Genomic DNA, 17,606 nt, shown 5'->3' on the forward strand with positions numbered 1-17,606 from the left:
CTAACCTTTACAAAAATCGTTCTAACCTTTTGTGAAATTCTTTTTCTACTTCTTAGCTCACAAACGCAGCATTGTGAAACATCACACATAACATGGGTTGCAATGGGACTTTCTGTATTTATCACAGACATCACATTCTGGGATATTTTAAGTGAACCAGAAAACACCAAGACTTTTTCACACAGTTAAAAATAATTAGAAAAGGTTAGTTAAAGGTTATTTCTCTGTTGAATGTCCCCCACTCCTGGTACCCAGCCTGGTCACTGTGGTATTTAACATAGTTTTAGGGAAAACTCAAATTTCATTTTTGCATTTAATGACATCAGAAGTCTGATATGATTGATTGATTGATTGATATGGCTGTGAGTTAAAGAAGACACACAGGTCCATGGAGTCTTCCAATCTTCACAGATAAGACTTTATGAAGTAGGTCTTCCTGCTTAAACATTATTGTCTACTGTCCTTTTTTTGCAAGCTATCCATATTTTCTATTTCCAAGAGGATTGCGTTTCTAAAGGTTCACTCTTTTTGCTTATGGGACCATTCACACACAAAGATTTTCTGGTAGTATCTCCTATATTCATTCACAAGGACAGAAAGACAGCAGGAAGGGATTACTGTAATTCCATACACAATCCAGAATGGTGGCCAGAAGGAGAGTTCCTGCAGCTGATGTTTACTTTTTAATCAAAGGTATTTGTATGGATTTGAGTGTAACCACTAGTTTGCATATAAAGCACTGTTCAAACATTAGTCAGTCATTCTCACAACACAATTGTGAGGTACTGTAGGTAAAGAAATACGACCACCTTATTTTACAGATTGGTAAAATGACAGAAAGAAAGATGATGTGACTTGTTGGAGGCCATATAGCAAACTAGAGCAAAAGGCAGGATTCAAATTTAGCATTTTTTTGGCTCCTTTCCCAGGCTTCTTCCACCAGACCACACTGTTGGACTTGTGTGATGTTGCTTGAGATTCTGTGGAATTTCTATAAAAAGCTCAGTTTGCTATAACAAAGACAGTTCAGTTTAATAAGGTAATAAATATTCGTAATGACCCGCTGTCATAATATAAAGGGAATGGTAACCACCTTTCTATATACAGAACTATAAAATCCCTCCTGGCCAGAGGCAAAACCCTTTCACCTGTAAAGGGTTAAGAAGCTAAGATAACCTCGCTGGCACCTGACCAAAATGACCAATGAGGAGACAAGATTCTTTCAAAGGCTGGGGAGGAGGGGGGAGAAAGGGTCTGTCTGTCTGTGTGATGCTTTTGCTGGGAACAGATCAGGAATGCTCTTCAGAACTTCTGTTAAGTTAGTAAGTAATCTAGCTAGAAATGCGTTAGATTTCCTTTTGTTAAATGGCTGGTAAAATAGGTTGTGCTGAATGGAATGTATATTCCTGTTTTTGTGTCTTTTTGTAACTTATGGTTTTGCCTAGAGGGATTCTCTCTGTTTTTAGAGACTCAAAGGTCATATTCTCCAACAAATTTCAATTATTCTGTAACTTTAAACACACACACACACACACACACACACACACACACACACAGAGTTTCAGCTGAAGCTCACAAACAACCCTTCCCTTCTTTCAGCTTGTAGTCACACCTGACACCTCAGTTTCATAGTGGATATTTAAAAGCAGCAAAGAGTCCTGTGGCACCTTATATCTAAATTAATACAAAGAGACCAGCTCTCCTGAAATGTGCTGTATGTGGTTTTCCCTTTCAAATGTGATTTATAATTACCCACTCACAATTCCCAGGCATTGTAGAGGGGAGACCAGTTAATTCGGCCCTTTGCTTTTAAATTAAGCACATGAGGTGCTAAATGAATTTGTCACCACCAGTTAAAGGGTGAGCTCTAGTATTAATAGCTTTATGTTTTCCAAAGGATGGAGGAAAGATAATTAAGGTTAAATGTGAATATACTTCTGTAGGATTTCTTGAGTGAGCGCTGCCATTGTCCATAGAAATACTATGGGGTATTAAAAGCACTGTGATGTTATAGGGAAAAGAAAGATGAGAACAAAGAAGAATAGACTAGAGGTGACACATACAGTAACTCCCCACCTAACATCATCTCGCTTAACTTTGTTTCGATCTTATGTCCCTGCTCCATTACAGAACATGCTAGTTTAAAATTATGTGATGCTCCCCTATAACGTCGTTTGACTGCCTGCTTTGTCCACGGCTGGCAGCCCTGCTATGCCCCCCCCCCCCCAAAGATAAATGGACACAAATCAGATATTAGGAATGGCAATATACAAAAACCTGTAGGGGAACATGTCAACCTCCCTGGACACACAACAGCAGACTTAAAGGTAGCCATCCTGCAGCAAAAAAACTTCAGGACCAGACTTCAAAGAGAAACTGCTGAGCTTCAGTTCATTTGCAAATTTGACACCATCAGCTCAGGATTAAACAAAGACTGTGAATGGCTAGCCAACTACAAAAGCAGTTTCCCCTCCCTTGGTGTTCACACCTCAACTGCTAGAAGAGGGCCTCATCCTCCCTGATTGAACTAACCCTTGTTATCCCTAGCCTGATTCTTGCTTGCATATTTATACATGCCTCTGGAAATTTCCACTACATACATCCGACGAAGTGGGTATTCACCCACGAAAGCTTATGCTACAATACGTCTGTTAGTCTATAAGGTGCCACAGGACTCTTTGCCACTTTTACAGATCCAGACTAACACGGTTACCCCTCTGATAGTGGATATTATTCATTATAATTTCTCTCTGTACCAATGACTAAACTGAAGCTATCCTGATAATTAACACATCCCTTTCTCTACTCTCTGGAAAGCTACTTTCATGCTTATTTACTAGAAAATATTTGGCTCCCTGGATCTGATTTAGTCTTTTCCTCTTTGAAGAGTCTACATCAGATAGTAGGAAGGCAGTCCTCAGAGAAATGAAAATCAAGAGTACGCCAAAACATGCAAACAAAAAATAACCCAAAGATACCTGGCTAAAGAATAAAGAAAAGAATAGCCTATCAAAGAACTTAAAATATCAAACAATTAAAAACAAATCTGACACAATCTCACTTTATGATTTTTTCCTTTTTAGAAGATTTTTGACAAATGTTGTCTTCAAATCTATCATATAAAGGAGTGGAAAGAAAATTCCATTATTTCACATTTAAAAAACAAGTTATTTGTTAAATTAATATTCCCTACCTCATCTTCACAAACTTCTGCCTTCTTTCCCTTTTTGTCATCTTTGTCCTCTTCATCCTCATCATCTTCATCTGCTTGATCATCACTATCATCGTCGTCATCATCATCATAATCACTGTCTCCTCCCTTCCGTCTCCTCTTGCGGCCTGGGGTGGATGTACCCAATGAATGCTGTTCTTCTCCTATTTCACCACCCACTGTAGTATCTCTCTTGCCAGTTTTCTTTGCATGAATGATTCTAAGCCTTTAAACACATGATATGCAAGTGGTATTACTGACTGTAGTTGTAGCATACACATACTCTACTCTGTACTTCATTCCAAGGTGCACCACTCATTTTAAACTCAAATTTACTTCTGTCCTACGACAACCTTCTGCTATCTCACTGTTTGTTACCAGTGACTGACATAAGAAATTCACATTGTAGAACACTTCATACAGAATTCTGACCCTTAAAAATATATTCAGTTCTGCACTGGATTTCCTGTCTTCAGGGTAATTTCTATAGAGTAACACTGAACGCCTGTATAAAAGACATGCAGGACAAGAAGAATTTTAAATAGCCAGCCCTGTAAGCTAGAGAGAAGAGCCCATTTAAATCTTATTTCTCTATTAATTTATTATTTTTTCTCTTCTTCTTTGCACTGCACCTGCTGAAATCTGCATTTTACCCACCCATTTAAAAAAGTCACTATTAAACATGTGTATCTGGGAAAGCTGAGAACTGATGATAGTAAAACAAAGAACATCATTTTGCTGAAGTAATCTTAGTGCTAGGAAGGTGATAGTAAACTTGACCCTTGATCCTGTATTTTTTTAAAATAGAACTTTTTTAGGTGTATTTAGTCTATTTTACATAATGTTTCTATTAGTCTTTACGCTTTGACTGGTCTTTTCACATTCGGGACACACTCTCTCTAAGAAATCGTAACCAGCTAAAGTAACTAAGAGGTTAACAGATGTGTTAATTTTAAGAAACAAATGAGAAACTTACATACCAGTATTTATGATTGTTGTAGACCTTCCTCTTCTACAAAATCCTACAAAAAAAGATTCCACAGAGCAAATGTTATAGTTCTACCTACCAGGAAGCTAGCAGGCAAACACACTGAATCATAGAAGATATATATAACCAGGCTCAAATAGTCATTTAAAGAGCAGGTCAAAAATATAACTGATCTAGAGTAGATATAAAAAAGCGTGTAGAAAAGGCAAATATTTTGTTAGAGAAGAGGGGAGGGAAGGAGGATGGGAAAAGTGAAAGGATTACGACAAACACAATTACCAGCAAGTAATTTTTCCTTGTCGTACTTCCCTACTTCTCCCATCCTACGAAACAACATTCCATACAGCAAGTGGCTATAATGAGAAGTATGAAAGTAGGTGGCTTCTCAAACAGCAGCCTAGAGAGAGAACACTGACAAAAATGACAGCTCTCCAGAATGCTCATGTATCTAGCCAGTAATGAAGGTCAAAAACTGAAGTGAGGACTGTGCAGTATTCCGACACAGAGTAGATCAATTATCATTGCCTCACTTCTCACTGCTCAAGAGATAATAGTGCCTTTAGAAGACTAAGGCTACGTCTACACTACAGCTTATGTCGGCATAACTTATGTCGCATAGGGTAGTGAATAAGTTACACTGACATAAGCACCAGTATGGACAGCGCTATGTCGGCTGAAGAGCTTCTCACACTGACATAGCTACTGCCACTTGCGGGGGCTGGAATAGTTAAGCCAACGGGAGAGCTCTCTCCCATCAGCTTAGAGTGGCTACACTAGAGAGCTTACAGTGGTGCAGCTGCATCGCTGTAAGCTCTCTAGTGTAGCCATGACCTGACAGTGAGAAATGACCTACCTCCTGGTAGGACATATTTAAAAATATCTTTAATCCACTTGAAGATTTAGAAGATGTAGAAGATCTTAGACCCTTCTTTTGCTCATGGAAACAGATTTTTAAACTTTCTAATGCACTTTGGGTAAAATTTTCAAAAGTACTTATGTGACAAGTACCTAAGTCCCATTTTCAAAAGGCACCTAAGTCTCACTAAACATCAATGCCTAAGTCACTTTTGAAAATGGGACTTAACAGCGTAAGTCACTCAAGCACTTTAGAAAATTTAATCCTTTTTCTAAGAGAAGTAAAATTTTACAGCCTTCACCACCAGTCTGGAAAGTTTTCTGTGCACAAGAGTTAACATATCAGGCAAAAGCATAGGTGAATGAATAGGCTGACTAACATAAAATTCAAAACTTTAGGCATAAAAATCCAGAGATAATCTGAAGGACAACTTTGTCCAGAAACATCAGCAGATAAAGTAGTTCAATAACCAGTGAACGCAATTCTCAAATGCATCTAAAAGAGAAGAGGGCATGTAAAAAGACCACTTCAGTGGAAAGAAAATGAACAGACACAACTCTTAAGGATACAAACTGAGGTTTGCATAACACTGAAAATGAAAAGTAGAGAAATGAATCAAAGAAGGCACCACAGACACCAAAAGGCAGCATTCTGCAAGCCAAGGCCCTGGTGAACTCTGGTAAAATGCAGTCACTATGTTGTAAGGAGCAAGTGACCAATGTGCACGCCAAGGCCCTGGTGAACTCTGGTAAAATGCAGTCACTATGTTGTAAGGAGCAAGTGACCAATGAGAACTCTTCCCGAGAGCACAACTTAACAAAAATGCTCCAAATAGGACAGAAGGTGACAAAGGTGGAACGTTTCCTGATTGTGTCTGGCCACTTAGCCCAATCAGGGGAGAAAGCCTTGTCTCAGAAAGCTGTCCCTTTAATCCTCTTCACTTCCAGGCACATACAGAAGGAGGTGTTTGAAGGGAATGACCTCCTGCATAATCTGACCTCAGCGTGGACCTAATGCAAGGTCTACTGGGGCTGCAAACCAAAGATATGGGGCCAGCTAGGTACCAACCTACCTATATTAAGAAAATGACAAATACAATCTGAGTTGATCTTTGCAACATTCCTGGAATCAGGCAAGGGAAAAGAATAGGTCTCCATGGTCTAACTTTTCAAACAGACCTTAAATTCTAGATGTCCACCCTGAGATACCTCAAGGTTTTTAGAAGTACTGAGCGCACATGCCCTCTAAAAGGCATGCTTCTAGTTGGGCACCTGAAAATAGAGACACATAAAATCACTAGTCAATTGTGAAAATGTTGGTCTTCATTCCTTCCCTGAGTCCCAAAAAGAACACAACAATGCACTTGATCTGTGGTTATGGTTTACAACTGAGATGGCTTCTCTGTGAGAAGGGAAACTAATCTACTGTGGGTCTCCCACAGCAACAGCAAATCTGAAGGATTTGATTGAGACCCTGCCTGAGGTACTTCAATGTTCTGCCCAGAAGCATGAACTCATTGGTTCTGCAGCCAGCCGCATGCTCTTTGTCTCCCTTTGCCCACTGATCTAAATGACAGTTTGATGGAGGGAGAGAGATAAGAACGAGGAGTCCCTGAGGAGATAAAGATGGCTAAGATTTCTTGGCTAAATCAGAGCTTCAGCAGCACTGTTTCGACTACATACCCATAGGAGACGACTGGCCTGTTGAGATCCAGATGAGATGGGAGAATGATTGGGCTTGCCCCAAGAGATAAAGCCATTACACCTATGTAATTTGGGAACCTGCAGTATTAGCGGAGGTCCATAGCTACATTTTTTTTCCTGTAATTTTTTTTTTTTAAATGATCAGGTTTTTTCCTCTATTTCCCTCTTGTCCTTCTTCTTTACTTCTTTCTTCCTTCTGAGACACATTAAATGGAAAAAAGGGAGAAACAGGATTAGAAACAAAGTACCTGAAGCAAAGGACCGAGAAAGGATTCAATGCTTCCTGGATAGGAGGCAAAGATGAAAAAGGGAAGGGGAGTGGAGCCTGGCTATGTACACCCCATGTGATTCACAGTTTCTTTGCCTTCTAGCCTCCTGGTAAATGGAGCTATTATGCTTGCTGTATGGAATTTTGTTTTGTACGATGGGAGAATAGGGGACATAAAGTGATTACCCTTGAAAATTTGCCAATGTTGCCTGAGGTAAACAGATGAGATTACCTCAGTATCTGCATTATTCCCAACACTTACCATAGGAGCACTGAGGATGTACTGCAAATAGTGAGGTAGCATTAGTTAGTTATCAAAGTAACTGGCAAGTTTTTAAGGGTGTCCATTGTAACAACAATCAGGCCCTTTATAAGCATATTTAAATTGAAAATTGAGAAGTGTGGCAGGTCCAATCAGTCTCTTAACATCAATAACAATTTGACAGCTAAAGTAACCTTCAAATAAAAAATGGCTTATTTCTTTCAAAGAATGCAAAATGGATTTGATTTTCTTCCAATTTTGTGGCATAGTAACCCACTGAATCTCATGCATCTTTAAACGATTGTAAAATACTGGCCTTGGGACAAGTTAAATTAATATCATTTCTTAATTAAGTATTGCAGTTACTGGTTTTTTTTGTTGTTGGTTTTTTTTTAAAACACAACTTAGCTGATTATTTATCTTTGGAACAAATCTTGATAGTAGAAATTTAAACAAACACAAAAGAAATACACTGAAATATTTAAGGAAATATAACTTACTTCCGCAATTTGCCTTCAACCATCCATTTATCTCTTCTTAAATTTGACATATAATCAATGTTTTTATCAATTTCACTGTCAAACACAAAAAACCCAACGGTTTTAATTAGTTTATGAAATATCACCAACCAAGAACATGCATATGTCTGAGATACACACACTATATATTATATATATATAAATTACATCCAAAAACACTTCATTAAAAGAACAGGAAGATTGCAAAGGCAAGCACTCAAAAGTTAGGAAATATCAGAATTTAGGTTGCAAGTGTAACTTGGACTTCACACACAGTGGCTATTCTTTTAAAAACTTTGAGTGAAATCTCTTCAGCTGTTTTTGAGTAAGGAGAAGGAGTTGGTTTTAAAGAAATAAGAGTGAGTAGTTATTCAGTATTTCTTTTTATAATCCTCAGTAGCCTCAGGCCTTATTTGCCACAGACTATTCAAATCCAGGACCAAACACAAAATTATTAATGTCCTCTGGGCATTTCTATGGTGCTCTAACCATGGTGTCTAAGTGCTTCACAAATATTATGGATTTATCTTTGAAACAGTCTTCAGAGAAGAGGTGGTATTATCCCCATTTTACAGATAGGACACAAACACAGAGACATTATGGCCCAAGTTGTCAAAAGTGTCCACTAACTTTGGATACCCAACCTGAGAAACCTAGGCCCTAATTTTCCAGAATAATTAGCATTTTTATAGAGCATTATACGTTGAAAGCACAGCTGCAATCGCTTTTAGTTGAAGTCGTGAGCAATCAGCACCTTGAAATCTGGCTCTAGGTGCCTCATGTTGGACACCCAGAAAATTAGGTATAAAGGTAAGTAACCCTCTTTTAGCAACTGATGTTCTTTGAGATGTGTAGTCCATATATACAGATTCCACAGTTGGCAAGTGCATGTCCAGTGTGCACGTGCTGGAGAATTTTCTAGTTAGCAGTTCCCATTGAGGCAGCACATGCATCATTTCGTGATGGTATAAAGGGAGAAGCCACCTCACCCTACCTCAGTTCCTTCACTACTGAGAGAGCCTGTGACTTCAGGACTTTGAAGTAGCAGACATGGCAGGTGGGTAGTGGAATATGTATACAGACTACACCGGTCTCAAAGAACATTAGTTACTGTAAAAGGTAAGTAACCTCTTTTTCTTCTTCGAGTGCTAGTCCATATAGATATTCCACAATTGATACACCTAGGCAGTATGCCTCCCTGTAGGCTAGTCTCTGGGTATACACACTGCAACACAGATCTTCCTTGTGCATTCCGAAAGGATATAAAGAGCAGAGCCACCATGTCTCAGTTCTTTCTCTACCACCTGCAGTGCATGTCAGAGCAACTCTCTTCAGATTTACCTCCACATTGGTGTTGAGAATGTAGTCAGATAGATGCAGGCACATGCCATAGAGAAAGGCACCTTTCCCTATGTTTGCTGGCAGTACCAGCCAACATGGCAAGTCCCCATGCTTAAAAACTGCCCATCCTGCAAAGCAGTTATGTCTGTGGATGACAGATACAAAACGTGTCTGTTTTGCCTCAGTCAGGGGCACACCCAGGAGTGTTGTGAATTCTGCAGGTCCTTCTCCAAGTGGACTCAGCAGTTGAGGGAACCACTCCTAAGGGCTTTTCTCATGGAGGAGGCAACTAGGTGGGGACTCCAAGCCCAGATTCCAGGCATCTAAGCTCAAGGGCGACTGATTGCAGTTGAAATCAGTCGCAGCATAAGCTTCAAAACCATATGAAGCCTCCTCATCTAGAAGGCATACAGATAGGTCAGATTTGGACTGCAAGTCTTGAAAAGAGAAGAGGCAAAGGTGGCCCTCCCTTGATCTGGCTTCAAGGCAGCATAAAAACTACCAGGCTGTCAGATGCTGAGGGTGCCTCAAAACTTAGGGCTAGTCTACATTAGAAGTGCTACAGCACACAGCTGCACCGATGTAGCTGCACCACTGCAGCGAGTGTGGTGAAGACACTGTAAGCCAACAGGAGAGAGCTCTTCCACCAGCATAACACCACCTTCGCAAGAGGATGTAGCTACGTTGGCAGAAGAAATTTTGCCGCCAATATAGCGCTGTTTACCCTGGTACTTAGGTTGGTGTAACTTACACCACTAAGGTGTGTGGATTATTCACATCCCTGAGCAACATAACTTATACTGAAGTAAGTGTTAGTGTAGACAAGCCCTTAGAAAAAATTCTCTCAGTACTGGTGCCAAACGGACCTAACTGTGATAGAGACACCTTCCACCTCCACAAAGATGACACTGCATTAGTCTTGTATTGAGGCAGCTGGAACGGTCCCTTCTCTCCCCGCAGTGGGGATTGCGGACTAGAAAATTCTCTGATGTGTGCAAATTGGTGAGTGCGCTTCCCATTGTGGAATATGTACACGGACTGACATTCGAAGAACACCATACAATTACTGGCCATTTGTGAACATTTTGATTTAAGTGACTTGCCCAGCATCACATATGAACACTGTGGCAGAAGCAGGAATATATTACACTTCTCCAGGGCAGCATTCAACTTCCTTAATCCTGGGACTGTCCTTCCTCTTCCTGCAACCCCCTGCCTCATTCACTACACACCTTCCAATTTCTGCAACAAAGAAATCCTACAAACAGCCTCATTCTGAATTATTATAGTGGTAAGCAGCCATGCCACCTCCGCTGATGATCTTATTAATCCAACTGGTACGTAAAGAAAGGGATAGGCAAGTATTTGGATTAAAAAACAGGGTGCTGCATAAAGGTTAGCTGTTCAACCTTTTTTGAGTTATTTCCAAAAGGAGCTGGTGACATTTCTTTAAAATCTTCCGTAACTCAAAGATTTTACTCAAAGTCTTGAAAAGAACATTCCCTCTGGGCATAAACCAAGTATGGAAAATTTCAAATTTCCCAAGGTAATTCTTTAGAAAAGTTTTGAGTATATGAAAATAGGGAGTTATAACAGAAATCAGCTCTCACCCTTTGCTGCAGCAGGGGCTAACAGAACTCTACAATAACAAAATATGATATACACATTATGCATTATATGGTATATTTGTACAGCATGGATAAAGGTTTAGAAAATCTTACCTCACTACACTTTTGCTGCATGCTAACTCATTAATAAGGAAAGCAAGTACCGATGCTTTCTGAGCTGGAGTATGTGCCTGGAAAGCTTTGGTCTTTAGACTTTCGGTAAGCTCAGTTTGCCCACAGTGAGCTTCCATAAAAATCTGCAGAATCTCAGAAACATTGTCACGGTTGACACCAACATTCAACAAATGTTCCCCAAGAGTAGTTTTGGCCTAAAAAATAAGTTTTTCGGTGAATTACGTAAGAATAATAAAATACTATAACAGACCCAATAATACAATATGGTTAAAAATAATACTTTTTAAAATTTATTTAGGGCATGCAACCCCAAACTTAAAGTTGAGTTGAGAGAGCACAGTGCAACAAAACGCCTGCATCCATTGTATGTTTCAAAAAACTGAAATAACACTAATGTACACTAAATAGGTTAAGTAAAAGCAGACCAACATGCCAAATGGTATTTGTCAGAGAATTATAGATAGTGGCTAGCACAATTCAGAATTTTTAGAAAGGGCTTCAGTAAAAGGTTACATTAGTCCAAGCAAAAAAAAAAAAGGTAGAGAGAATCATGGCGTCAATCAGCGTTTTGACAATGGGGTTAGAGGGGAAGGAGCAGATTTTGAAGGAAGCAGCTATAAGATTTGCCGAGAACCTGGAGGTGAGGGTAGAAGAAACAGGAGGAATCAAAGATGTACCTATAGAGGTGATGGTAGATCATGGGAGAAGGTGTGTATGGGGAAGAGGGGGAATGTAAGGATCAAAGACAGATCTCTGGAAAATACTGACAAAGGGTGAGAGTGAGGAGGAAGAAGAGTCACTGAAGGTACAACAGAAAGAGTGGTCAGCAAGACAGGAGAAGCACTAGGAAAAAATAGTTATTGGAGTCCAAGGAAGAGAGACTACCAAGGAAAAGTGGGTGATTTTAATGGTTACTATTACTACTTTAATTACTAATATTATTTGTTTACCACTGTAAGGTGTTTAGGACTTTTTTTTTTTTTTTTTTACCTTGTATCCTGTGATTAGTCCTGGATCACAAACAGCAGCTGAGAGGAGCCTTACAAGTAAGTCTTGTACTTCTCCCATGCTGTCCCCTATGTTTAACAAGCCCTCTTGAAGAACACTTAGATTAGGGACATCCATATTCACATCAAAGCCAAGAACTTTACCAAAGTTGCGCAAGAACTGCACCACCATGAGACAGTCTGAAAACGTGCTTCCAGAGAGAACAAGTCCTGGAATGCGAGGCAACTCTGGCAAAGGCTGAAAATCAAAGAGAACAACAATGAGATTCAGTAGGATCTTCCAAGATCACTATAACTTACAAGACTTGATGTTAATAATAAGCTACAAAAGGTTGGTGTCTGAAAGGTGAAATAATTCCACTATTTTCATAGTTGTAGGGGGCAACACGTTATTTACTACTGACACGTTGGGGTAGATGTGACACTCAGACTCTACTCTGAACTATAAAGCACTATAAAAGTGTGTGTGTGAATCTTATAAATCTTATAAAATGAGAAAGTACGCAGTCTTGTCACTGTGTCAGTCCCATGATATTAGAGAGAGAAGGTTGGTGAGGTAATATCTTTTGTTGGACCAACTCCTGTTGGCGTAAGCTCGAAAGCATCTCTCTCTTACCAATAGAAGTTGGTCCAACAAAAGATATTACCTTACCCACCTTGTGTCTCCAAAGTAGCTCTCTGGTAGACAGAACTGGGAACTGAGACAGGTCCTGAGGGAACACTCAAGCTCAGGAGAAGGATTACATTGGGGAAAGGAATCCCAGGAGAGGCCACGCCTACGGAGAAGGCTCCAGCTGGGGTTCATGTAGTGAGAGAGACTACAATTCTTTTACAGTAATAATTGTGATGGTTACTTTAATATTTTAAAGTAGGAAAGCATGTGAATTTTTGGCAGCCTCAAAAGTAGGTCAGCCTCAAAAGTAATTTCATTAGATAACTAAAACAATCTTGGCTCTGTATTTGTAGTATCCTTTAGTTAATGCTTACATTAAGTATATAGATAATACTGCAAATACAGTTATCTAAGGCAAAATTAGAATGTTTTTAGGGGCAGCTGCAGTAAGAAAAATTAATTATTGACACAATGGCAAGAGACAGAGACGAGAGAAACAGGATTAAAAAGGGGCAAGAAAATAAAAAGTAAATTTACATTATTATGATTACCTTCTGGTCTGCTAAGCACATATCTTCATTAGGCTTCTTTAGCTCCTTAGCCATTTCTAATTCCAATCTTCGCTGTTCCAGTTTACGCTCTTTATTTAATCTTTTTTCATCGCGTTTCTCTTGCTTTAACCGCTCTTTCTCCTTAAATAGAACAGAAAGGAAAGAAAATTAAACCCATGCATTATACTTACAATAGAACAATTTAAGAATCTGAAAAGCACTAGTTATATAATCTTAATAATCACCACAGCAATTAAAGCATTTGAATTAAAAGAAGGCATGGGGAGAAACTGTCATCCCCAGCACTGTAAATAGAGTTAAATCATCCTGTCCGCGAGCAGTTCCGAGATCTGTGACAGAAATCATTTCTTATATTGCTTTCCATGTGCCAGCAATGGACATTTAATAGAGATGGCCATGCTCCAAATTGGTCTCTAAAGTAGACATCAGTGCACCCTTTCCGAAAAAGTGGGGATGGCTTAGCCAAAGTGGAGTCATTCTGCCTCAGCACATCAGAAAAAAGATTCTTCAGGAGCAAAAGATTCTTCTGCGTACTAATGACTGATAGGCAACTGCTCCAAACGTGAGGCTATCAAGTCAGAAGGATAAGCGTATATATCCTAACACACATCTGCAAAGAAGGGTCACTGCAGACTGCAGCAGTCCAGAACACCATGCCATTATTAAATCTTCCCTGAAGATGTATAGTTGCCAACAACCCCACAGCAGGGAAAACTGTTTGACAAGATATAAATCTGACACTGTGCGGCCACTCAGTAACAGCCCTTTTTTAAAACAGAAACATCATGGTTCACCTGTAGTTTTTTACTGTCCAAATCACACAGCAAAATGTGTGTACTGTGTCAGAAGGGCAATGACAATTGAACTCACTTATTGTTGCCTGCTACCCAAAACAGTGCTGTCCTAACACTGTTGATGGCATAGGTAGCCATTCCCTTACACACAATTTACCCCAAGATGCTTTCCCCAGGTATCTTGCCTTTGGAGAATTTAGGAAAATCCTACCACCAGTCAAGCTCAGCTATGTCTGCCATTTATAGCCATTCAAAAAAGTGTAGACGGAATGGTGATGGGCTGCATGTAGAAAGTGGGGACACCTATTCCATGCAGATCTATCCCATGTGGAAGTCTGGATAGTTATAGTAAGAGTAGTTAATATAAAAATAAATATGAATGTATATGTCTATGGAACACATTTTAAACCACTGACTTTACTTTTTTTTTTTTTAAATCACACAATATATACATTTTATAAAGAGAATAAGTTAGTGTGTGCAACTTTACTGCTATAAGATTATTTTTGTGTGTTCAATGTACACAGCTTTTGGGCTTGCATCACTAAGCAGTGAAGCATGCAAAAATCTCACCACTGCACATTCAGCCATACGTAATTCTATACGCATAAACATAGCGACAGCCAACTAAATGGTCAGCTATCTTTGTCTCTCTTGCTCCTCAAACACTTTCTACATTATGTCACCTTTTATTATATTAACTACATCTAATCAGGCATCTGGTATGACTGATGCTGAATTTGGAGCTCTCCTAGATTCAGGACTGGCTCTAGGGGTTCTTCTCCCCCAGGCAAAGTGGTAACCTTCGTCCCTGCCAGCCCACACTCATCCACACAAACAATGAATATTTTGCTGCTCTAGGTAATGCATGTTTTGTCTGCATGATTTATTCCATACCTCTGCACAACAAACATGGAATTTAAAATAATGAAAAAAATTTACATGGACTTTGCAATCATTCTCTAACATCAAAATCAACTCTTCTGCATCATACAAGGGCAAGTCTATAAATCCTCAAGAACCTAATGCCATGAGGGTTAAGATAGCACAGTGCGTATAGCATCAGCCTTTCACCTGTAGTGACCAAGGGCCAGACAATGTAACTAAATTGGTTCACACCAGGGGCAGAACTCTTCCCAGGAGTCAACATAATTTGGTGGTTTTAGCATAATCTACTTTGTCTGCATTATAAAATAACTTCAGAATTTTGCATAACTATCTTTTGATGAAAGGAAGACCTAGGATTGCAATAAGAGACATGCTGAAGGGCAGGACTGAGGTCTATTCACAGAGCTGCATCGAGTAGCCTCCAAATTGTCTGTCTTCAGTCCTAGGATCACTGACTGGACTACTGAGAAGTGATTCAAATAATCTGGGTACTGTATAGGGCATACAATCCTGGAATGCTATTTACATAACATCCGAACAGTGGAAAAAAGACATACATTTTCTTTGTGTGGGGGACAAAGCAGCAAAGAGCAGAGCTTGATGGCGACCTCTAATGTGGTGTGTGTACATGTGGAATGTGGTAAACCCAGGGCACAGGGAGCATCTACTGGCTCATAATGTCACCTGGAGAGACAAAGTAGCCACATCCAGAATTCCCTACATATCCTGTATTAGGTGCTACAGCCTGGCCATGCCAGCACCCTGACCAGTTGAAGATTCCATCCCTCAGCCCTGTGACTCTTCACAGGACACACCACTTTTACTTATGCTTTGTTCCATTCACCAGAACACGGGTCAGTCTCTAGAAAGCCAAAATACATTAAAGCTGTATACAAAAATCCATGCCCTTACTGCAATTAAAATGCTCTCAGAGCAAAGCATATCTGGGAATTAATGACTGGTTTGGTTAAATGCTCCTCTGCTGCATCTTGGGCCTCCAGTACCCCCAAACGCGTTGGTATTTCTTAGAAAATATCCTGTACCTTGGCCATTATTATTTACATATTTTTGACAATTAGCAAAATGCTATGGACAGTTATGGGAAGGGGAAGTAGATTTATTTTAAGTAACACTTTCTGTACAGGTTTCAGAGTAGCAGCCGTGTTAGTCTGTATTCGCAAAAAGAAAAGGAGTACTTGTGGCACCTTAGAGACTAACCAATTTATTTGAGCATAAGCTTTCGTGAGCTACAGCTCACTTCATCGGATGCATAAAGTGGAAAATGCAGTGAGGATTTTTTATACACACAGACCATGAAAAAATGGGTGTTTATCACTTCAAAAGGTTTTCTCTACCCCCACCCCACTCTCCTGCTGGTAATAGCTTATCTAAAGTGATCACTCTCCTTACAATGTTTATGATAACTTTCTGTACAGTTATGATCAAAAAGGCAATGTTATAAAAATGGTACATTGTTACTCAAGAGATCTGCTCCCTGGGCGTATTGAGAGTAGTCAGTTTATTTTACTGACTAAAATAAACATTTACTACCCTTTACTTTTGTTAGTAACGTTAGCACGGAACTAAATATAACTGTAGGAGAATGAGCGAAATTCTTCTACTGCTCCTCCTCCATCATAATATTTAAGTGAGTTTCACATGGAGAATCTTTATTATTGGTGATAATGCATACAATTGAAAGAACACAGCTCAACCCTCAGTTCTTAGGCTGAATCTGCAGGGCTTGCAGATAGAATAGCTTTTTTTTAATTCTTGTAAATGCAGCAAATTTGACACAGAAACCACTGAAACACACATATAACCCATGACCCTATTTATTAAGTCACATTTCAGAGAACAGCACACTTAAATAATTTTGCATGAAAATCACTATTTAAATGGACAGATAAATCCTTCTTGCTTTGAACTGAAAAACAAAAACACAAAACCAAAACACAGAAAAAAATTCCCTGACGTTTTCCAACATTTGCATTAAGTACAGCTTTGAGTTAAGATATTTAGCCTTATTCTTAGAGGTATTTTGGGAGAAAGGCGTGGTCCTGTGGTCTGACCACCACAGCTCTAATCCTGGATCAGACAGCAACCCCCTCTTATTTAACCTTTCCATATTAGTTAATAATGCTAACTGTACTGACACCTCACAGGGTATTCTGAGGTTAATCAGTTAATGTCTGCAAAGTGCTTTGAAGATGAATCTCATTATATAAAATGTTAAAGTATTATTAAGTTCAAACTCAGACTTTTAATAAAACTGGTTCATGGGAGGTAGAGACTATTCAGATTAAAGAATCAAAGTTTTCCTGCCACTTGGAAATATTTGGACAGAAAATCTAAATACAAATTTTTCACGTTAATCACTTGAAAAGGACAGTTTGTAGAAACAGGTTAATACCTTTTTTCAGAAGGCTAGGATTTAAGAATACAGGATATAATAATTGATTTTAGGCCAACAATACTGTGAAAAAATAAATTTAGTACAGAAGAATGTAAGGTGGCTTTGACCAATTGTTACAAAACTTTATAACATATGGGACTGTTAAGCCTCTGTATTGAAGCATTTGCCATATAATCCACTGAAATGGTCTATCCCTTTGCATTTTATGATTCTTTTGGGTCCTTTACATTTTTGTTCTCGGCATAATTAAAAGTGAGAATATGTTTCTTCTGACAGCAACTTGTACTCAAATTTAAAAGGCATAAATAAAATTTAATATATAAGGGAATGCTGTGGGTTACATGGAGAATAAAAATGAGATTAATAAAACAGAGGTCATAGGAGGCAGATATAAAAACAAAAACTGCAAATGTTGTTGCATTAGGCA

The 17,606-nt window shown here is 39.1% G+C and overlaps 1 protein-coding gene across 16 annotated transcripts in view; it reads right to left on the reverse strand.

Moving 5' to 3' along the window:
- The window catches only part of BAZ2B (bromodomain adjacent to zinc finger domain 2B), a 272,852-nt gene that overhangs the window by 36,846 nt on the left and 218,400 nt on the right, over nucleotides 1-17,606 (reverse strand). For all 16 annotated transcript variants that reach the window (XM_074967402.1, XM_074967404.1, XM_074967403.1 and 13 more), the window contains 5 exons: nucleotides 13,061-13,201; nucleotides 11,880-12,134; nucleotides 10,869-11,083; nucleotides 7,789-7,863; nucleotides 3,194-3,437 (listed from right to left, as the gene is read on the reverse strand). In XM_074967402.1, coding sequence (XP_074823503.1) covers nucleotides 3,194-3,437; nucleotides 7,789-7,863; nucleotides 10,869-11,083; nucleotides 11,880-12,134; nucleotides 13,061-13,201 — 930 coding nt within the window. The remainder of the gene's footprint in view (nucleotides 1-3,193; nucleotides 3,438-7,788; nucleotides 7,864-10,868; nucleotides 11,084-11,879; nucleotides 12,135-13,060; nucleotides 13,202-17,606) is intronic.

The sequence above is a fragment of the Natator depressus genome, chromosome 11 (genome assembly GCF_965152275.1).
Source record: "Natator depressus isolate rNatDep1 chromosome 11, rNatDep2.hap1, whole genome shotgun sequence".
Taxonomy (NCBI): Eukaryota; Metazoa; Chordata; order Testudines; family Cheloniidae; genus Natator; species Natator depressus.